Below are 24,286 nucleotides of genomic sequence, written 5' to 3'. Positions count from 1 at the left end.
TACCAGTTCCTCATGGGCTATTTAATAATTTGGATTTTTCAGTCTGAGGTTAATATATTTTTGGTTTATTTTTATCTATAAAGAAAACTTTTTTATTGACAATTATATATCACTTATAAATTATTAAATGCAGATTAGCTGTTATTAAGATTGATGTGGTTTGGAACTGATAAAATATGCTTGGAAAGATAAATATGATCAGAATATCAAATTAAAAATAATAATTATGCACACAAATACACAAACGAATAAAATAAATATATCATAATTTTTTTAGAAAAATAAATTGTAAACAGAGTGAAACTATTAATTTTAAAAACTAAATGAAAACGAAATAAATACATTTTATTCAATATATTATAAATATATACTTTACACAGGCACACAAGTGTTCCTTAAAATAACTGTAAATTAATAAATTGTAAATGTTATAGTTTTTTCTTGACTTCTTGAGGGTCTTTATATTATATTGTTGCCTTAGCATAAATGGTCCTCTTTTTATAAATGATATGTTGCTGAATTATGAGTTGGCCATTTTCTACAGCATTTTGATGATATTACAAACCATTCAGTGCACTGACATTTAGTGCTCTGCCCGTGGTTTCAGGGTTTCAGTGTAGAGCTGAACTCAGGTTAATGGGTTGAACTGGACTCTCACCTTCCATGATGGATATGTGTACGGCTCTCCGGCGGGTCCGCGGGACACTGCTCAGCCGTGGTCCGTGTGTGATGGATGGACAGCTTCTGCTGGGCACCAAGCCAGCCCTGTGACCACATACAAATGCAGTACTGTATCAACACACCCATTTATCATATTACAGTACATCCTACGACTACAGACATCAGTCTTACTGGACATGCATGCATGTATACATAACAGACTAAATCAAAAGAACGTTACCCAGGGTGAACAATTATAAAGATAACTGATCCACTCTCATGCATACCTGTGTATTTCTGGAGGTTCCCGTTTAATTTTTGCACTCTGCTCCATTACCTCTTTGGCTACTCTTCCACTGAAATTAAACAAAAAAAAACAACTGACGTGTCTAGTTCCCCCTGCTAGAGTGAAATATATTGGCATTATTTGCCTTATCAAATTAAATACCCATAAATATATAACTAAAAAGGTACATAAAGAACTCTTTAAGTGGACCAAAGCAAACATTGTTCTTTATTTGTAATCATAAACTAAAATGTAAATATATAATATCCAAAACGAGTATCTAAAACTAATACTTTAACCAAAACTATACATATACATATATACATACATACATATATATATATACACACACACACACACACACACACAAATATATCAGAAATATCTAAAATGATATAACATTCTCAATTTATAATTCAACAATCATATCGGAAATATCTAAAATATATTTAAAGCAAATATACAGAATTTTCCTTGCATTTATAGTTTAAACAAAAACTAAAAATTATGAAATTATATTATTTTATTATTATATTACATTATACTATATTATTAAATACATGCATACTTTATATATACCACTGGTTTCGGATGTTAATTTCACACCCTAGTTAAGACCGTTTTGACCAGCTTCATCTATCAAAACCAACCAAAAGAAAGCAGCTATGTTTTCCAGTCACGTTCAAACCGCTGGCATTTTGGTGGGAATTGTGATCCCTGTGACTGTGAGGAATGGTGACCGCTGCTACTAGAGTCCATGAAGCTCAGGAATTAGATTAACCTTATTGAGTCCCCTCTCTTAACTCAATCTCTGCCTTTCAGGCTGTGACTGAACCACTTCTCTTTAAACAAAAACCCTCAGTGGAGTCCCTTAACGCCTTAAAATCCTGCCTGTCTCCTTACATAGGAGTGAGAAAATAACTGTTATCAATTTCCTAATGAGGTGTTTGAGCCTGAGAGCCCACTATAATAATTGATCGTGCTGTTTGTTTAATTGCCCCGATGGCTCCATTCATCTGTTACGATTGCAGTTATTAAGTAAACGTCTGTGTCTAAAAGGTGGCCTGTGCGAACAGCTCCATCCGCAGCAGGTTGTGGCGCATTGGCTCCAAAGCAGTCACCTCTACGTGACCGTGACGAGGACAGCAGGCTGTTTTTGGAGCAGGGACCCCTGAGGCTTGTGGCGGTCCGCCGGCAGTGACCCGTGCTGTGTCTGTCTGTCTGTCCACACTTACCTGTAGCGGAAACGACTCCCCTTGAAGAACAGGTTACTGCTGGACACTGTACGAACCTGGCTCGACTTCTCCAGCCTGACAGGAGACAGAGAGAAATGATTAAGCTCTAGACGTGCAAAAACAAACCAGAAGGCTAGCACAACTCATTATTTCAAAACTACACTGTTGACACAGTCCGAATTAAGAATCATTTCTCTTTTAACTTTTAAGCACAAATATGTCATTGCTGTTATCAAATATGTTCAACCTTGCTAAGATTCTTTAGTACTGAATCTGTATTTGGTGTACAAGTACAGGTAATCCACAATAATCACTTCTGTAGAAGTATACAGAGCCTTTTTAATTTTATTTGAGTAAAACGAACAAAAATGCTTGGTATTTAAGTATTACAGAAAAATGTACCTAAAGGGATAATCCACTCCAACATGAAAACACACATTTGTGTTTTCACAGCCAATGGCCAAATTAAAAAACAATACAAAAATTAAATCATCTTTGAGAGCAAGAGGGGCCCCTCGTGTTTCGGGGCCCTATGCGGCCTGCATACATTGGGTATCGTGTGGATCGACTCTAAATACATTACTTCCAATACCAACTGCAGTAAAAATTTTACAATCTATGGTTTTTAGTTAAAATATTACATGAACCTGTCAGGCATTTGTGCAAAAGAACTGCTTTACATTTGTCAAGTGTTACGAATTAAACTGGGTGAGACACGTAAAAAGACAGCACTAAGTCATCATAATCAGTAATTACGTCTCTGTTGGATGCAAAAAAATTTTATTGTTTTGGTGTTATAGCGGGGGGACGCCACATCATGTCATGATAAGGGGCATGACATTTCCGCCAAGCGCTTGAGGATATATACATGTATTTACATCTATATATTTATGTAATTTTTTGTTATATAAACCACAGTACACATACAAATACAGCACTAATTACAAAACCCACTGGCATGCTCAAAAGGTTTGGTTGCTAAAGCTAGTACACATCTTCAATGCAACTCTTCTAGTGACTAAAACCTTGGGCTGAGCTCAGACGGTCTCTGGTGAACATTTGATTCGGGCTTTTCATCACCATGTGTGGAATCTCCTTCCCCAAAGACGGCCTTTATGTGAATCATAAAACCTACTTTTCAATTATCATCTGCCTTCACCTGCCACAATTTCCCCTTTCTCCGGGGGACTTAAACTGCAGCTACACATTTTTCTTTGCCCGCAGCGGAATGAATTCAATCAAACTTGGAATAACATGTAGATTCAGTTTTGATAAGGCGCCTAGCCAAATCAGTGATTACACCATTCCCTTCGCCTAAATTGAGCTTTCCCACACTTCATGATGAACGCTGAAACAGACTCTCGTTCCAAGGATGTCACCCCAGTCGGCCAAAATCATTTATCACGAAATCAGAGGTGGCTCGCCTCGTTATGAAACTGGGCTCTCCTTTTAGAAAGCTGAAGCACCACGGTCTGCGTCGAGCTGCACGTCACTTTAAACACTTCTCATGGCATTTCCAAGGACACGTACATTGAACGGTGAGTGAAATGCGCACGGACATCCCTCCGGAGGAGCTAGCAGAACGCATCTCTCATTGCTCGCGCGGTAAAGGTCATTCTCAACACGTGGCTGTTCCATTAGATGACCCCCATGAGGTAAAAACAGTGACAGCATCTAGACGTAGGTGTCCAGACACCTGCAGAAATGTCTAGCATTATTAGTTATTAGTCAGCTTATTTACCAGTCTTAAATATCATGCTCTGGAGAGACGAAATGACAGTGTTTTGCAATTAGGAAGAGCCAAAAAGAGACAAATTATTTCTGAAACTTGTTCATTGTGCAGTTGCCCTTTCAGAAGCATCTCACCTGTCTAACCAAACAAATAAATTTGTCTCAAGGCAGGGACATGTGCAAAACTCACTTGTAGAAGGCTTGATTTTCCACACCGCATTTCCAAAGGTGCTTGCAGGCCTCTGGAGTTGGTGCAAAGTACGTCAAGATGATCTTTTTGTCCTGCGAGTAACAAGAAGTCTTTAAAGGTGCACAAATGCAGCTCTGTCATGAAGAGAATTACTAAAGCTTCACGGATTGAGTCATAATCATAAGGAAGTTTGGTATATTGTAATTTTTTGACTTCACAAATGATTGCATATTTAATGTTTTCACCTCCTTCTGATTTGCATATATATGGAATGTCTTTCCCTCAAACTTCAGTTTGGTCACCTCGTTCCTGTTCAAATAAAAGAAGAACACATATATTAAGATATTATGAGATATATATATATATATATATATATATATATATATATATATATATATATATATATATATATATATATATTGTGTGATCTATCTATTGATCGACATAAAAAATATGTTTTGTATATTATTTGATATATACACACACAAACAGATTATATATATATACACACATTATTTGATATGTTTTGGTGTATATATATATACATAGAGAGAGAGAGAGAGAGAGAGAGAGAGAGGAGGATGTCACAGTGGAAAATTAAATAATTATCATGTAGGCTATTATTCATGAAGTCTCATTACAAATGCATTAAATCAAACAAATTAGTTAAAAAAATGTTTAGAAACTGAACAACATGAGCCCATTTTCATTCATTACAATGAACAAGCCATTTTTTTTATTTGTCATGAAAAACTATGAATTGCCATATTCTGTTTTACAAATAAACACAGATTGCACAGTTGCAATCTTTCTTCACTTCCACTTTAACATGCACTATAAATTGAACCAAATATAAAAAAAAACCCTGAGACACTGACAAAAGGACAGGCAGCACAATGGTTCAGTATTTTATGCATTTCTCTTTTCTTTGTATGGCCAGACCTCAGAGTCCAGATGACTTTAAACATGCCCTCTGGATGGAGAGCTGGTGAAGGATAATTGGACACCTGTCTGCTCTAACGGCTCAGAAAAAGGCAGATGGTCGGGCCCTTTTGGCTGGGAACGTATAATACAATATAATAAAACCAGCTGTGACTTGTATACTCATAGCCCGTCGCTAGGCGAGAATGACTCATTATTTTCAGCTTCACGATGCATGCGTGTATGCATGTCTGTGTTTACTCAGCCCCGAAGACGTCAATAGAAGTTCAGTAGGGAAAAGAGGCAAGTATTAGTCACTCACCACTTGAGGAAATGGACTCTTTTGTTCCCCTGTAGCACGACAAAACCGAACGGGGTGAAGGCGAGGAAAGCCGGGTTACCAGATACATCCTGTGATGAACAACGTCAGAGCAGGACCGTGTCACATTCATTTCTCAGCAAGCAGAAATTGAGAAGGAAAACTCAATCCAGCACAGTACAAAAGTGATCGTATCAATTACACCTTCATACTTTTTTGTTTTCGGGTGGCTCAATCTTATGTTCAGCAGCAAAATGGGCAGTTTTGGGCTGTTAAGACAGACGTTTCAAAAACCGGAGACCAAAAACCCTCGCTGAAACTTAAATATCACACTACATTATAACATTTTGAAATACCTGTTTCTGTTTTTATATCTTTCAGAAACAACATCATTCAAACAACATTTCTTATTTACTTTTATGTTGAAATAATGTTGAAATTACAATAATATGGACATTGTGATGAAGAGCATTATTTATTTGAAATGTATTTAAAATATAAACCCTTTGTAATAGCTATTGTCTTAATAGTCAACTTTGATCATTTGATCTCTCACCAGAAATTAATGAACACTTTTTAACATAAAGTTCTAGAAACTTGCAGCCTCTAAACGGGAATCTTTTCTGTGTTTCCTAAACATTCTATTCTGACATTATACAAGGACGCTCGGTTCATAAAACTTTGAGAAACCTTTACACGATACACAATAGCTTTTGGAGGCGAGCTATATATGCGTCAGAGAGAGTAATCTAACCTTGCACGGATGAGGATCCACGCCGTATGTTTCAAGCATTTGTGCTTTCTGCAGGAACTTCAGCTCAGCTGTTTCTGGAGTTTGACCTCTGCAAAACAACACATTAAAACACCATCTGTGTCATTCAATGGGGGAACAACCACAGCAACAGCGCATCAGAGTCACCAAGTACATTTCAAAACTGTTACACCGGTGCCATTGGTACTGGACTGAATCCACATTCTAGTGGTTTTGTAGTCAACATATCCTGCAAAGCGAAAATTTGCTCTAACTTGCTAATCTGAATATGAACAAATTCATCTATTTTGACACTTTACACTTGAACGGCATTGATTAGCGGCCACTAAATAGAAAGCAAAACCAAACCAACCAGACGGTTCAAGTATCATCGCTCTAGGAAAGCTCTTACCAGTTCATGTTTTATTCAGCACTGGCCATTTAACATTCAAGGCCTTAATGCAACAAGACAGCCTGGCTTGTATTTCAATGCAAATCAAAGAAGAAAAGCGACCCATAACATTGTGAGAAAGCGATTGCTTACAGACTCAAGAACTGATTTACTGCATCATTTTGGAGCATCGCTCTACATTCCCAACATAGCTTCCATGATTGGACTGACGGAACAGCTCATAAAAACGGTCAGACCACCAGAGGGCAGCAGTAATCATGCTCCTGTTTGGTGTGACCGTAAATTTTATAGTGTAGAAGTCGCAACGCCTTATTTTCATGTTCCATCCGTATAAGAATAGTCAACTGCTTCTAAAGACAAATTACAATCCTGCAATCAATTAATAGACTAAATCCATCACTAAACCCATGATTATTTGACCGTTTAACAGTTTATCATTCGTTGGGTTTTATAATTGGACCTGCTCGTGTAAACTTGGTCAATGATGGCATATGGCTTTCTTCCATGTTAAAATGACATCCGACCTACAGTACAAGATGATTTGCCACCATAAGAATAAACTATGTTATAGAATATATATTCAAATACAAAATGTGTTATTTTAAATTATAATAATATTTTAAATATTACTGTTTTACCACATTTTTGTAATAAAAGCTGTTTTAGAGAACATGAAAAACATTATAGACCCCAAATTTTCTGTCTTAATACATTTTCAAAATTTTACATTGTATAAATTAACATTAAAGGAACACTCTACTTTTTTAGAGAATAGGCTCATTCTTCAACTCCCCCAGAGTTAATAAGATTATAATTAATAATTAACGTTTTTGCATAACTATGCTATGCATAACAATTTTAGCATAGCTTAGCATAGATCACTGAATCAAATTAAACCAATAGCATCGCATTAATAAATGAAAAACAAGTTTCAATATTTTTCCCATTTAAAAGTTGCCTCTTCTGTAATATATCATGTACTATGCCGATATGAAACTCTCATACTCTCATTCCGGCATAAGAAACAAGGAAATTTTGATTATAGTTTATGACACCCAATGTCATAATGTTACCAAAATGAACCTAAATGTACATGACGTCACACTAAAAACCTATTTATTTATATTAAGACCCTCAAACTAAGAAAATCTGTTAGCAGATAACAGAGATATACAACAAGCAGAAAGGAGGAAATTCTTAAAAGGCATTTCAATAGTTCTTGAGCCATACATAAAGGAAAATGAAGGGGATAAAGGTTACACATACATTAACTCGGTCTTGTGAATCTCTGCAATCCTTCTTTCCAGCTTCTCTGAGTGCTTGGGGAAGAACTGGAACTTTGAGCTGTAGCCCTCTGGATGCTTTCCTGGGTCGTAGTCTCCAATCTCAGCTGCAAAGTAGTCATAAAAATCAATCTTTCATCATGCTACCATTCACAGAGGCCAACCTCAGCACAGTAAAGCAGACACATAAATCAATCTTTCATCGTGCAACCGTGTTATTCAGATGCATTTTAGCTGACGTGGACATGTTAACGTGTTGTCTTAATGAACATTTTCTGTGAGAGGAAGTGTTGGAAGCCATATGTATTATTTGTAGGTATGTGGCGGTTTACGGATTAGCATACAAGCAATAGCATTTTCAGTAGGCCATTTGCTTCTGCCCTCTGTACCCATAAGCCCTGGCCACTGTTCTGTGCTCTGAGGTGATGGAACAGTGCATCTTTAATTCAAAAGTGTCGTCCAAAACATGCGCCTGATCAACCTGTCAAAGAACATTACCGTGCAACCTGCCCTTAGAGCCGCTATATTCCCTTGTCATGTGACTCAAACATCTCTGTGGACTAGAAGTTCATCCATTTATTTATTCTAGGTTTGAAAATAATGTTGGATTCAAAGAAAAAAAAAAACGGCAATTTTTTTTGTTTTTTTAAGATTCCAAAAATTATATTAGAAATTATTATATAAATATTTTTAAATCATATTATAATTTTGCATTTCATTTATCCAAAATATAGTACAAACCGTAATATTGCTACTATTACAATTTAAAACAACTGTTTTCTGTATCAGTTTGTTTTAAAATGTAATTTATTCCTGCGCTGACAAAATTTTCTGCTGCGCTGGCTTTAGCCTTCAGTGTCCCACGATCTTTCAAAAATCATCAAATATGTTGATTTGCAGCTCTATAAACATTTCTTATTATTATCAATGTTGAATTTAGTTGGCTGGCTTAATATTTCTCCAAAAGCAATGTTACATTTCTATTAATCAGGACTTGTATCCTTGTTGAATAAAATAAGCTTACTGATCCCAAACTTCTGATGCAGATTTTATATTAGATATTCTAGGGTCACAGTTCATTCTACGTTACCTTGTAAGATGTAGGCAGCCAACATGGCAGCATCAGACGTTTTGCAGAGGAGACGACCGTGGTACAGATCTCTTTTGATCTGGAGGAAGACGAGATACCTGCAACCAGGGTACAGAGTGAGAAAATACCATTCCATTATACGTCCCATTCTTCTTGGACTATGTAAATAAAATGTTAAACGTTCAGCTATTTGTCTGTAATGATAAGGGCTGATAATGATGGATACAAATTTCAAGGAAGGAGAAAAAAAAATGTATGTGGATTCAACTGTCTCTCAAAGCATGCTGAATATTTCTCTTTGATTTGGTTGAAATGAGCTCTCTTAATGAACTGAGAACAGGATTGCTGTTTTGGGAAGAGCTGCCCTAAAGTTCGGGCCAAAAAAAAGAGATTTCAGGGGACAAAAAACTCAAATGTCTTTGTCCTGCACCTAACATCTGTCTCACAGCAGTATAATGCTATAAACACAGGATTTAGAGCTCACAGATTAGCTTTTAATAGAACGGAAAGGGTAAATTCAAAATATATTTACACACATTTATGTGATATTAAAATACATAAAGAAAAGAGCTTCCTCATGCACCAGTGTCACATTTTCTATTCATAAATCAATCTAGTCCCAATCTGGTACTTGGCTCTTCTCACCTTCAGTGCAACATATGTCCCATGAGTAAAGAGCGACATGCTTGTCTTTAACTTCTCAAAGTAGGCCAGCCCAGCTAGAGCTAATAGCTTTTCACTTAAGAGGCCATAGGAGCTAAAAATGCAATTATGTTCGCCGAATTCTCTCTAGGTGACAGCAGCTAAATGGCATTTTCTGTAGCCACCAGTCAATTTCTGGCCTACATATCGGTTTCCTTCTTTATCTGTAACCTGCCATTTATGGAAACACACTCTAAGTGTCAGTGTCATTTGGTTCTGGAGAAGGACAGGCAAAATATAGGAACAGCTAAATGGCAAAGTATTGAGCTGAGATGCTTGTTTTTGCTCTGTGGAATATGAATATGGCATTAGTACATAAGTAAGACATTAAATATGAGTATTACATATACATATATATATATATGCATGATGTGAAAAATGGAGCACTTGCTGCTTTGCTATGTTGCTAAGATGCAGTTTGGGTATGAGTGACTCGTTCGCCATGGAAATTAAGCTAATGACAAATTTGTGCATGGTGTTGAGCAATAATCTTGTTTTAAGACCTGATAATTTCCAAGCACGGAAGAACTCAGCATAGATTTGCTGTGGAATTATGAGTGACAGGAGAAAGCGCAGAAAGACAGAATCGCTTTTTTCCCAACAGCTGAGACACCTTTGCTCACGATGGGTACATTTCTTTATCTTACAGGAACTATGCTAATTCTTCCATTCGCTCCAAATGATGTCCTTTTTTTCAGATAATCCCTCTATTTCTCAGCCATATCCCTCATTAGTCTTTCTGCTCCTTCTGTCTACCTGCTTCTCTCTCATCTTAATTCCTGTCTTCAACTCTTATGTTCGTCCTCTAATTTCACGTCTCTTTCCAGCTTCTCTTCTCATTTCACTGTAAGTTATTACTTTGTGTTCCCCGCAAGCATTTCATTTCACAGTACAGTAAACACTAGCATCTCCCCCTACTCCACACATCAATCTATACCTGACCTCACTGCGAAGTGCCCATACGTCAAAGCATCTAACGTCTGCTACTTATACGCACACACTGTCATTAATGCAGCCCCTCATTAGGTTATAAGAAGCACAGTATCATAAGATCTCGTTCCAGGTCAACTGTTTGAATTTCTGGGTGACCTCATTGCAGACTGATCGAGAGGGGATGAAAGAGGTGGAGAGAGATACTGTGATGCCGGCCAAGACTTTGCTTGCTAGAGGCTAATCATGTATCATTCAAAGGGATCTGTTAGGAGTCACTGACTGTACGTATTTCCTTAGCGCCGAGTGAGAAACAGCTTTGAATATTAAGGGTAAAAGCAAAATGAGAGTCATATAGGCACTTGTATATGTTTAGAGTGTTTTAAGGGGGACATTTAATATTTACTATAAAAAACACCCGGAACTGAAAGCTTTCTTGTCTGAAAACAGCTTGGTTTGAAGCAAATCTGACAAAACGACAGCTTGTGAAATGTACAACTCTATGACGTAGCGGTGTGGATAAGCACCGCCTCCACAGATGGTGGTCAACGCCTGCTCCTGCTTCGCTGCCTGTTTAGCTCCACCCATTGTTTTCTGCATGTATTGTAAATAATGAGAAACAGACGCAGGTCTACGTAGAAACTAGGCCATAAAAATGGCTTTGCAGACAACAAGATGTGGAAAAAACAGCATTGCCTTATAGGGCTGTCAAAATAAATTTTTATATATTCGTTGAATTTAAAATTAAGCACATATTTAAATACAAAAACGTTGCATTCCAATTTTAATTTACATGAAAAAGTCCTCTTTTTGATTGTTTTTTGTTTCTTTGTATTAAAAGCTATTATTAGACTAAATATTAGGCTATACGTACATGATGCTGTTTTGTTTTTAATTGCTTAAGCAAATTAATTCATTCATTAATAATGGTTTATAAACATTAATTTAAGAATTATGCACTTTTTTAAAGATCCTACAACAACTCCTGAAGTTAAATGGGCATAACGTCTGAGGTTGAGACTAAAAGCTCCCCCTCAACTGAAATTATGGCTTTTAAATTCAAATATAAATTTGAATATTGATAATATTTAAGTAAAACAATTTTATTTAGTTTTTCAGTTATTTTAACAGCCCTTTTGCATTCCTTCTGATCCAAATATTAGGATATTCCATAGCAAATTGACCACATTGGGCAAAAAAGATGTTTTAAATCCAGTTGAACGACTTTCTTGTGCTGCCAAACATCTGTTGCCGTTTGGTTTGTAATGCTTAATCAAAGCAGAACTTTAAGGCTATGCCTAAAGGAATCTTATCCTTTTATGCAAGAAATCATGCCAGCTCTGTAATCAGGTGCCATTTAATCATGTGACTTAGGTACCGAATTCAAAAAGCAGAACGCTTTCATTGTGGCAGCTCCTACCTGGTGATCTCCTCCTTTAGAGCAGCAGGATCTGGTGGGTAGAACTTTACCCGCAGACACATTGTGAATGGAGGTTGTGCTGTGTGGAGAAAATTAACATGATTCAGAACCACTGCCTCCATCGGTGTACTTCATCTGATTTAGTACTTGCTGCATAATACATATACACACTGTGTACTGCTATGACTTAATCAAAACATCTTTAAAAACAAGTTTACTTGAGAAGCAAGATTGCATCACAGTTTTGCAATATGTATGAATATGCAATATATTTGTTTTCAGAGCCAAATTAAACTTATATTTGTTATCCCACTGACATTTTGTTAACATAGATCTAACACAATTTTGAAATGATTATAGTTAAAATAATTTTAAAGGTTAACACAAGAGGTTCATAATCATAACTAAAATCTAGAAAACAATCTGCAGGTGGGATAATAAAAAAAAATATATTTTGTATACAGTAATGTGTACCGGTGTTTCAACACTATAATACATTTTTTTTTGGAGAATTAATGCTAAAACTGAATTCTCACAGTTTTTGCCTTAGTTTCAGTTGCCCCCAAAAGTACAAATCATGGCGGTCAAACAAATACAAAAATAAAAAATTATGATTAAACAGTGTGCTTGTTTATAACGAAAGTAACTTTCATTCCATTGTTTCATAATTTCAACTGTCTATTTATAATGCTAAGACATCTTTTTAGTATAACAAGTACAATTAAATATTGAAACTTTTTTGCTACTTTATTAATTTCTCTGTAGATTCTACAATGTGAAAACACACCTTATCTTATGCAGTTTTGCTTCTCAGGTAGATGTATCTTGCTTCAAGGATGGAAAAAACAATCCTTAAGAAAGTTGTTTTTGCAGTAGCTTGTTCAGAACCATACAAAATGATGAGCAAACGCCTGTTCATACCACAGACCATAACTATAATCATAACTATAAAACTGTGTGTTGGTCTGGATGCTAATATAAAAGTATAACAAGGTTTCCAGACCCACTGAATGTCAGAACAACATCATCACTTCATCAAACAATAGCTCCTATTTGAGACTGCGCCATTTCTAAACGTATAGTTCCCATGAATCCCATTAGCATGCTTTATTACGGTCACCAAAGTGCTGTTGTTCATAATTGCTCCATTATGGCAGCTAGCACACTATAAATAAGATCTGACTGATGATACTTACATTTCATCTGCTTAGAAATTGACTTGGTGAACTCCAACCAGTGCTAAAACAACAGAGAAGAGAGTTTTATTTCCACACACACACACACACACACACACACATATATACGGCCAGAGCACATGCACACACACACATATTACATCTATATTTCATCTAACACATAATTACACAGGAGCAGGTGGTCAGTGTGGGTAGATGTACAGAGATTTGATATCGGTATGAGTGTGAGATGGGGGCAGGGTAGATATATTAATCATTTCATCTCATTTCTTTCTTCTCCGGAGCAAAACATTAGCACATCTTCGACGTCATGCTGAGATTCTATCGCTGCTATTGTGTGCAGCTTCAGATAAGCCAAATCAGCCAAACCGAGCCATTGGATTTGAAGAAAAATGATATTTGGGTCTTAGTGCCAGTAGGCTAATGTCTAGAAATAGCATCAGGCTAGATTCGATTTCATATTCTAGCGATCTGAAAGCTTTTTGGTCCAAATTTTCCCTGACACATTATTGTATTCTGGACTGTCAGCTAATCTGTGCCATATTTTGCCAACTAGGAATATACTAAAGGGAACTGTGGGCACTCAGTAGATGCTAATGTTGTCCCAGTGTGTCATCTACAGCAGACTAGCATCAGTTAGATGCCCTCATTATTATTTATGTCACTCAATGCAAAAAGCTCCCAAAGGGGGTCAGTCAAAAAGACAGACATGAAGGAACTCTAGATTATGTGTATGTAAAGCTTGTGCACTGTCAGGTCTGCACTTAGTGAACACAGATCAGCACAGATTTAGACAGTTTTTTCTTACAGGGGCTATACAGTATGTTCAGTATCTTTAATATTTTTTCAATAAATTTGGAAATATTTTTATTAAATGTAAAATACATATGTCATGTTTTCAAATATTTAAACATTTAATAATTTGTTGGTATAAAATTTATTCTTAACATTTAAAACAATGTTGTTATTGTTAAATATAGCTCTAAAATATTCTGAAATAAAGCTGATATAAAATATAAGATATTACAAATTTTACAGAAAAAAAACATAAACCTAAATTAGAAGAGCAGTAATTAGAAATGATGTCTTGCACCTAACTGATATAAAATGTTACAACCAAAACTAAATTCCAAGTATTCCAAGATTTTTTTTAAATATATTGTTAATATAAAATGTCTGAAGCAGTATTGTTATTGTTATCTAAAACAATTAAAATAATTTCTGTTCATTGAAATAAAAAGACAGTATATATTTATACTAAAATATAAAAAAAAATGATGCATATACACACACAATATAATTTATATTTATATTTAAATACAGATGTTTTAGCTAAAAGAGATCAAAAACTCTTTGGAAACCTTAAAAACAATTCTAGTACCTCTAACAGCATTTCTAATTGGATTTATGAACTTAATTGGATCCATTTGATATGTACTTTTTGGAAGTAAAGTATATTGATGCATGGCATTTTTTTACAATATAGGGCCACTGAAAAGCTAGTCTATTCTACATTTTAACTTCCCTGCACTGAAATTAATATGGAGAACATCTTTTTTCTTATTGCACATACATGTTTGTAAGAACATGACAAAAATAACAGCATATTTGTGTGTGTGTGTTTGTGTGTGTGTGTGTTAACTGTCCCTTTAAAGCAAGATCTATTAATCTGAGCCACATAATGGTCTAAGGGCCTGGTCTCACATGATTTTCAAACCTGTCCTTCTAGAAGGTTCATTCCATCATTCATCAGTTTTGTCTCTTTCAGTGACACTTCCTAATTACATCAGAATGACCCTCAAATTCAGTCTGACTGGTGCAGGATCAATACAATCACAGCTCACCCATAACACACATGAATTCATCACTTATTCAGCATCACAACCAATACGCTCTAAGAAATGAAAGGCAGTTTGTATCCTGACAGATGCAGCTTTCTCCTATTAAAACGGCTGTGAACACGGATGCTGAGATGATGAATTGGTGCTCTGCATTACCGTTGACCTTGGACTGTTTGACGCAAGCCACATGGTGGGACACTCACCCGTTGCTTATCCGGATCAACATATCTTATGCCAAAATAGTCCTTCTCCAGCAGGTTTAGATGATGGCAGATGAGGTCGAACAAATACTGGCCTTTGGCATCCCTCTGAAAAACAAAAAGAAAAACAAATGATCTATAGGGCAGTTTATTATATGTCTGGGAATGTTGTTAATTTTTGGAACAAAAGAAAAATATGGTAGAACTGACCAGCCAAATAAAACAAAAATTTAGGTTGAGGAGAAAAGCATAGGATTTTAATTACTATTACTCTGATAAAAATTCCTTTGAATTTCTTGACTCCTTTGAAGAGATTCTCTATATCCAATAATAATGCAAAGAGAGATTTCTATTTGATTCTCATGACCTTTTCTTAGACATATCATAAAGTTTTTAAGCATTTCCAGAGACTGTTGGGATGTACTTTAATTTCTACTGCCAGGTTTCATGTCAATATTAGAGTTTAGAGTACATGCCTCCAACCTGGTCTTATAAAAATATATACTGTTTTTACGCAACTTACTGTACGTCGCAATTTAAAAAAGGAAATGTCCACTGAGTGATGCTAAAACACAGGTTTGGCACATTTTTTTACGTTGATATAGTGGTATAGTATATATTGTGGTGGTTCAGAGTTGATTAGGAATAAAAGTTTTACAGAGTTTTACTGCAGTGATATGTACTTGTTGGTACATATTTTGTGTCTCGCTAAAAAGTGCACCAAGGTACATTTATGCCATGAGACCAAGTAGAATAAAACCCACAACAAACACGCTGATTTTATCAAGGTGATGCTTAGCATGTTTTATTGTACAAAAAGCATTATCTAGCCAATTAAATATTTCAAAGCAGAGCTGAACAAAACACATTTCGATCCCTTTAGGAATTTCCATGAATTTTTAAATGTATTTAAATGTATTTCGTTGACTTTTCCAAGCCTGGAAATCACAAATGACTGTTGAAATCTGAGAATCTGTCCAAGCAAACACACAAGAAGGAGAAACATTTTGCATGTGAGATCAAATGGTCTCAATATACAGTACTATTTCATCATTATTTTGTTACAGTTAATAGGTCATTTGGTAGTCTAAAAACTACTCCACAACAGTTCAACTCTTCACATCCAGAGAAAATGAGTGGCGGGAAAGGAAAAAGATTCTATAAACCTGAAGTCACTTTTTCTTTCTCAACCCACCTCTAACACGCCACTCATTTGCATTCAGAATCCATTTTTCCGCAAACTAACAATATCACAATATCGTTCGCTTTTGGAGTATTTTCTTCTGTAATTATATGCGATAAAATAATTCACCTTCATTAGTAAGCCTTCAGGCATGAGAGATTCTAGATTTAGACATGGCAAGACAAGATAACTCATTTTGTTACATGGAGCTTGGGACAGTATGTGTACACAATCAAAGGTATCAAGCTGATCAATGAGAAACAAAGGAATTAAACTACTTTGTAATCAAAGTCAAATTTGAATTACTTTGGCATCTCAGGTTGCTCTTTTAGTAGTTAAAATTGGTTTAATAACCTTACTTTGTTTTTGGACCTTGAACGTGGTAGTTGTGTTGCTGTCTATGGAGGGTCATAAAGCTCTCGGATTTCATCAAAAATATTTTCATTTGTGCTCTGAAGATGAGCTAAGGTCTTACAGGTTTGGAACAACATGAGGGTGAGTAATTAATGACAGAATTTTCATTTTGGGGTGAATTATTTCTTTAAAATAATACATTTATTTAGATGGATGAGAATCTGTACATACTGTAAGCACAGTAAGTAGGCTTAGTCAGGGGAGCACCGTATTTAATTTCTGACAGGGATGAAAACAAAGTTGTGAGGAATAGAAGTATGGTGCATTCAATGCATTATTCATCTGACAAAACATCTTTCCCAAAATAACTTTCAGTAGACACAAAAAAGTTGTAAAAATTACATGATTTTAGACCTAGACCACGATTCAAGATGGCACAGGCCATCCTAAAAACTGTATCCTACACAGCCTCACATTCATAATTTCAAAAACTGGAAGAAAAAAAAACAATAGACACCATTACAAAAATTGTAATGGTTTTATTTGGCTTAATGGGAATTGCATAGGTTTTAATAGAAACTGTAATGGATCATGTGGTCTGGTAATTTGCCACCTTGTATTGGTGGCTTGTTAAAACCAATAGATCTTATTGGAATTTTTTTTTTCAGCAAGGAGGTCACTCTACAGCTTCTCCAGAAGAAGGCTGTGTGATGTACCTCTCAATCACAAAACCTCTGGAAAGCCTTTAATGATGCTCACATAATGAGGTCAGCGAGCAGTTCAGTTAAAAAAAAAATCAAGCCCTTATGTGGAGTATGAAAAAGAGAAAAATATAAAGGTCAAACACAAAATACAGCATTTTCATCAGCGCAAACAGCTTTGAAAGCCATTTCTAGTTCTTAAATGGAGGAGCCATTTCTGACATAATAAAGCATCTGAACTTACTAATGTAGGGCAAAGAGAAGGGCAGAAAAGACTCAAGCTGGGTTGTTTACTCTTGGAAATAATTTTTAGTGTTTTAAAAGGAGCAACAGCCATGGGAAGGGTCATTCAGTAGTGATGCCTGAGTGGAGTGACCATCTGGCTGTGTGCACTGTGAGACAAACCAGCACTTAAGAGTGTCTTACGCACACACACACACACACTTATATACATAGACATACATATACAGATATGGAGCCTGATGTCGTATTCCTCACAAAAATTGTCAAAAGGCACAATCCAGTTCTCATCTGAAGTTCTGTGTGTAACAATTATGAAAATCTTTCAGTAGAAAACTTTTATGGTTCTATTTCGGGTAAATGAGCAGATGGAGGGCAGTGGACCATGAGCGCATGCGTCTGGCTGATGCCAAATAGAACATTCTGTGGGTGTCTAGAGACGGCTGGATAGCTGTATAACACACAGTCTTCACGCAGGACTGCTGGAACTCAACAAGAATGCCAAAGGGGACAAAACAGGAGAAAGAGGTGCCCCTATTTGCGAACAGGTCAGACCACCCCCGCAGAAATGCTGAGATGTACAAATCTCAGCAAGCAGATAAGATGAACCTTTGCTCCATAAAAAAAAATAATAATAACAATTCTAATTCTTAGACTTTATAATAAATATGAAAATATAAAAAATATGTATAAAAAGCTATAATGTTACTACTACTACTACTACTACTACTATATAACATTTATTATATTTAAGAAATCCAATTACAGTTATTATTATTATTATTAATGTACCTTTTTAGAGTGTATAGGAAACATGAGAGTATAGGTTAAAGTAAGTGGACGTAAATTTGAAAAGTAGTGTGTATTGAAATCCTTACGCAGTTGAGACTAGATACTTTCCGATAGTCATTCATGTTTATTTCATGCTACAATTAGTCAAGGTTATCGGTTCATGTGCCATACAGTGATCTGTCACAGCGCATTTAAGAAGCACAAAATGTATTCTTTGACAGTTTGTTTCATACCTAAAGTATCCTGACTGTTATCCGTTTTCTTTTTTCTCTTATATGTATTTTTCACTGTGTGAAAACATAATGTGTGGTGTGAGAGAAGCATGGTTTGTCAGACATAGCGAGAGTAACTAACGGCAGCAGGTCTTGCGAAAGGTTTATCACAGCGTTAGGTGGTGAAGTGGCAAAGGCCAGACAAAAGGGTAAATATATGTATATATATTTATGTATTACTGTGGACAGTAACGTTCACACAGCTCAGGGTGAGTTACTTGTCAGCAGTCAGACAAAGGCCCAAAGGATTATGGGAGCGTGCTAACCCCTGTCACTTCTAAGCAAGTTCCCAACTGAAGGCCTATAATCCATTATGGCATGCCTGCTTACAAGACTAGGGCTAAAACAGGCAAAGACACTCAAGCCCATAACGCACATACACGCTTCTTTCAAACTGAATACTTACAGTAAAGCTATGGCGACTATGACTGAGCATTACTCATCAATTGTTATGAGAGATTTATGTTCTCCTTTTCACCTACACTGCCTCCCAATTTAGCCAATAGAAACGCTTTGAGAAATTTCCATTTACCCAGCGCACAAATAACAGCACACTCAAACACACACCATCCCAGCCCATGTTTTTACACGGAGGAGAGAGCAGAACACAAAGATTTGTGGACCTCATTCATCATCTAACGGAGATGGCTGGACAACACTCATTGTTCATGAGGCTGAATGTGTATGCAGCCACTTAGCCAGAGATAACACAAAGGCAAATTCATTTATCTTGGTTAATGAGAAGACTGTATGGGAAATAACAGTGCTTTTTTGTCAATGAAACATCACACCTTAACCCTTACAAAAGACAAAAGAGGGAGGCCATTTTATGTTAGCCATAAGTGTAGACCGCATAACAACTAAAAGCATTCAAAGCGTTTTTAATTGAAAATTTAATTCAAGCATTCCGTTTTATTTCAATGGCAGTTGCTCAGATGGTGCAGGACCATCTGGAATTGAAATGTGATTTAAAAGCAGTAATTTGGTTATGGTTACTCAGTTTGGCAGGCGACATAAGAGTCCAAAACTATTTGAAGAGTCAAAATCTGCTCAAGGGTAATTAAAAGAAACAAATCAGGTAAGAACTTACCTTTTATTGGAAAATTAAACAGCCTTAACTGATAATTGCCTTAAAGGGATAGTTCCTTTATAAATGAAAATGCTGTCATTAATTACTCACCCTCATGTTGTTCCAAACCCATAAGACCTTTGTTCATCGGAAAACAAATTAAGATTTTTTGTTTTTCGACACTAGGAGAATACTTTTCATTGAGAAACACTTGTTCACACCAATACGCTGTACCACTCTCTAAAATGGCGGAAGATGTACGAATGGTTGAGTAAATTATGCAAATTTTTTCTTTGCACGAAACTACGTTTCTGGATTCATTTCAGTTGTGTTGCAGTCTACAGAGGGTCAGAGGCTCTCTGATTTCCTCAAAAATATCTTTATTTGTGTTCCGAAGGTCTTATGGGTTTGGAACGACATGAGCATGAGTAATTCATGACAGAACATAGTGAGGAAACTACATTTGAAAATAAACATTTTAAATCACCTTTCAAGTTCAGAAATATGAATTATAATATTGGCATATGAAAATCAATACTGTATTGACTCATATTGCATTGATCATCACTGTACTGATACATATGCCAACTTTCATTGAAAACCAATCTCAAATGGTGTCTCAATCTCACTAAGACAGTGAAGTTTTTCAAATGAAAACAAATGAAAAATCCTTTGATGAATAGAAAAGAACACCATTTATTCAAAACTTTTATAACATTATAATTGTCTTTACAGTTATTTTAATGCATCTGCTGATCGTAAACTTTTAAACGTTAGTGTGTTAGTGTTTGAGTGTATTGTTTATGCTACTACAAGATTATTTCTTCATCAGTGTGTCTTCATAAACCTTTTCTCTGTCCCCAGTGTCCACTAGCTGTTTCCTAAACTCTCTGTAATTGCAGGATATGTGGTATCATGAGACTGAGGAAATAAATCTTAATAAAGGGGAACAGGAAAATGTTGCTGATTAAACCTGATATCGTATCTTAACTCTGTTGGGAGTGACGGACCAAACATCCACAAAGGTTCCTGCTGTTCCTGTAGGTTTAATTCCATTAACTCTGTGATAAATCTTAGATCTGAAGAGACTCATCTTTAGAGAACCATTAGTGAGCAAACAATGTTAGTGCACATCGGCATTTCCTTTATAATCATAACACCATAAAACTTTCTCTTTACTGACAGCCATAATCATTTTTAGCCCTCCACATACCGTACTTCACATCATTAGCAAGAACGGTCCAGCTCAGTGCAACTTTCAGGAAAGGTAAAAAGTAAAAATTAAAAAGAAGAAATATCACCTGTAATCACTCCAGATTACAGTAATCTTTCAGTTGATCTTTGAAGAATAAAATGTTGTTTTATTGCATGGTGGCACAATATAAAAGCTGCTAAAAAGATTGTATGCTTATGCGTATGAATCGCTGAGAAACGCTGATGTGGCTGCAGGCCAGTGGGTTTTTGTTTGGAGTTTCATTAGAAGATTGGCCGCTGGGGTTTGAATGATGGCAGTGGGTAATGTAGCAGACTGAACTATAATTTCCAGTTCCACAGCCTTGAGCAACAACCAGAAGGTATAACAGATAAATTAATGAACTGAGAAAAAGGAAAAAAAGAAAGAACGAAAGGTTTGCTGCTTGCTAAATTTAAAATACAATTGCTAAACATTCTGTTTCTGCTTAAATTTAATCATGTCCAATCTTACGTTTGTAAAATTCTACTTTACCTAAATTCTATAAGAATTTTAGCTCCTGGCATGCTTTGTATAGGTCTGGATCAGAAAGTGTAGTTTCGTGTATTTCTAAATAAAGGGATAGGCCTGTGTTCAGTTACACACTGTGATAACTCATTTAAATGTCAAACATATTACTCACTCTTAAAAAAAGTAATTAGATGTGTAACGTATTGACAAATGTCAAATATAGTTTATTTTTTTACGTGTCATAGCTGTTATATTTAGGTAGTCTTTATTTAAATCAAGGAATATACATGTACAAACTGAGTGTAAATTGTTACCTCAGTTTTAATGAGCAGATACTAAAGGATAGTTTTTATAGTAAAAAAGAATGGAAAAAGCTTAAATCTTGTCAGAGTTAGTCACTTACTAAAAAGGTACAGAGCATGAAAAGTCATTATTTGTTGATAAATACAGAGTTAAGCAGTCAGCACATTTATCAGGCCGTTAGCATAGCATGTATGGTCTCGGGGGCACTAGCTTAGCAAAACAATGGTAAATTAAAGCTTCAGATTAGGCATTTTAAACTAAATATATTACCAGTGATTTATCCCCCCCTTCTCTCTGTAATTCTGTTGATCAAGGTTAAGGGTTCCTTGCAATTTAAGCAGTCGCCCCAGTCTATTAAAACATTGGGTCAAGGTATAAAACCTCAGATAGTAGATAACTGATACTCATAAAAAATAGGGTTCCAAAGTAGGTTAAGGTTCCAATTCGCAGCAATTTCATAAAATAACTGCTTTGGCTTCCCCAAAAAAACTGTTAATAAAAAAACCTTTTGCTTAGTGTGAAGGTCATTCATTTTGAAGATCAATTTTCCACTTTAAAAAAACTTTAGTGCCACGATAAAGGTTCTTTAAAAGAACCACAGATGGCAATAAAGAGGCTTTATTTTTTAAAGTATGTGTTTGCTTGTGTACTGTGGCCCCAAAGATGTTTGGACACTTAACATTTTATAAAAGGTTAACAAAATTTAATTAAAAGTTAAGCGTCAGACATATATATGAGTTTAGAACATTCATAATTCCTTCATAATCTGTACAGGTCAACCCCTAATTAAATATTAAAACTGTATTTTAAAAGGAATGATATCACAAGCTCAATTTAAGCAGAAAATTAGTTACAGCTAAATTTCAAATTATATTTAAAGTAAAAGAAGCTCTGGCTTACATTTTTACAATATTTTACAATGCCACAGTTTATAAAAGAAAAAAAGACGGTGAACCAAACAGGAATGTTATAACTTAGCAAAGGCAGGTACAAAAAAATGAGACCTAAAACAAGAGAACACCTCCTCAGTCTCACATTATAGTGCCAATAACAAACCGCTGAAAAACAATAAACACGAAACCTCTATAGACTGCAGTTCCTGCAACACACTAATGCAATATGGGCTTCTGAGGAGAGATGCGGCTTTCATTAGAGCTCAGAAAGAGCAGGGCAGCTGAGAGAAAAAGCCACAACCCCGGTGAGATCTCCAATTGCCGATATGCAACACTCCAGTTTCTCAAGTGCACTGATCCTATGATAGACAGCCAGACGACCATCTGCATACACCCGAGGGTCCACACGGCCCCGAGCACAGCACCATTCAGGGCTAATCAGACCATAGACCACTTCCTCACAGCTCCATATCAAACTAGACACAAACATAAGGAATATAGGGCAGTCTAGTTGACTTGAAACTAAGACCGTTTTAACATTTTATTTGTAGTCACTGTTTATCTGAATGCTGCGTCAGATAATGAAAGCTATTCCAGGTTCCTAAGGCTGATATACTAAACTTTGAGCAATTGTCAGCTTTGGGCAATGTTGCCATCAACAGGTCCACCACAGATCTAAATCCATTGTTATTTCCAATGGGGAATTACCCATGCAACACTGTAAAAAAAAAAGCGGCCCAGCAGAATTTTTGAAAAACTTGCCCCGCGTATCAGCCTAAGTTGTAATACTGAGTCACTAAACTGCATTGACAGAGGACTCTCATTTCACAAAGTGCTTTGCTCAGTGCTACAACTCCCAAAAGCAGTGGGGTGGATTCCCACTGTCATGGTGTGAAAGAAAGCAGCATACCCAAACTGGGCCATCAAAACACAGTGGGGCGGCGCGAGAGGCAAGGAGGGGAAAGAGGGCGAATTTGCCCTAAAAGAAAACACAAGAAAAGAGATTTTGAGATACAGACATAACAACAGAGAGGAAACCAGGACTGATCGTCAGCTTAAAGGAGTAATCATGTCACGTGTTTAATCACATGATATAATCATACTGTTAATAACTGGTGTTTCTGATTCATAATGTATGATGTAATTATAAAACGAGCAATACCTCCAATCCTAAACAAGACATTTTAAAAACCTTTTAAATATTAACAACGTTTCTATTTGAATAAATATTAAACTGTTGTTTATTAAACTATTAATCTGTTTCTGTGACAGCCAAGCTAAAAAATGTTAGCAGTCATTAATCTAGTTTTTTATGTGACATAGTCCTTGAGCAACCATTTTAACGTGCTAATTTGATGCTCAGAAATTAGAGTTGAGTTATATTATATACCAGCAGTTGTGCTGCTTAATATTTTTGCGGAAACTGTGATATTTTATCCAGGTTTTTTGATCAACCAAAGGTCCAGATTTATTTAACATCCAACTCTCCTGTAAAAGCTGCAGAAAAAAAGTAAATATATGAACATTTTAGAGTTTATCAAAATTAACAATTACAATTTTGAATATCATTTCACAATATTACTGTATTTACAATCATAAGGCTTCAACAA

The 24,286-nt window shown here is 35.8% G+C and overlaps 1 protein-coding gene across 4 annotated transcripts in view; it reads right to left on the bottom strand.

The window, feature by feature from the left end:
- Nucleotides 1-24,286, bottom strand: part of LOC122323046 (FERM domain-containing protein 5) — a 91,182-nt gene that overhangs the window by 10,882 nt on the left and 56,014 nt on the right. For 2 of the 4 annotated variants that reach the window (XM_043216679.1, XM_043216677.1), the window contains exons 2-13: nucleotides 15,171-15,275; nucleotides 13,127-13,169; nucleotides 11,931-12,009; nucleotides 8,879-8,976; nucleotides 7,772-7,895; nucleotides 6,097-6,184; nucleotides 5,346-5,434; nucleotides 4,348-4,411; nucleotides 4,103-4,194; nucleotides 2,182-2,256; nucleotides 948-1,016; nucleotides 659-765 (exon numbers count right to left, since the gene is read on the bottom strand). In XM_043216679.1, coding sequence (XP_043072614.1) covers nucleotides 659-765; nucleotides 948-1,016; nucleotides 2,182-2,256; nucleotides 4,103-4,194; nucleotides 4,348-4,411; nucleotides 5,346-5,434; nucleotides 6,097-6,184; nucleotides 7,772-7,895; nucleotides 8,879-8,976; nucleotides 11,931-12,009; nucleotides 13,127-13,169; nucleotides 15,171-15,275 — 1,033 coding nt within the window. Of the gene's footprint in view, nucleotides 1-658; nucleotides 766-947; nucleotides 1,017-2,181; nucleotides 2,257-4,102; nucleotides 4,195-4,347; nucleotides 4,412-5,345; nucleotides 5,435-6,096; nucleotides 6,185-7,771; nucleotides 7,896-8,878; nucleotides 8,977-11,930; nucleotides 12,010-12,717; nucleotides 12,759-13,126; nucleotides 13,170-15,170; nucleotides 15,276-24,286 lie in introns of those variants that run through there. The other 2 variants (XM_043216680.1, XM_043216678.1) reach the window with 2 other exon arrangements.

The sequence above is a fragment of the Puntigrus tetrazona genome, chromosome 18, assembly GCF_018831695.1.
Source record: "Puntigrus tetrazona isolate hp1 chromosome 18, ASM1883169v1, whole genome shotgun sequence".
Taxonomy (NCBI): Eukaryota; Metazoa; Chordata; class Actinopteri; order Cypriniformes; family Cyprinidae; genus Puntigrus; species Puntigrus tetrazona.
This window is presented reverse-complemented; position numbering and strand designations above follow the sequence as displayed.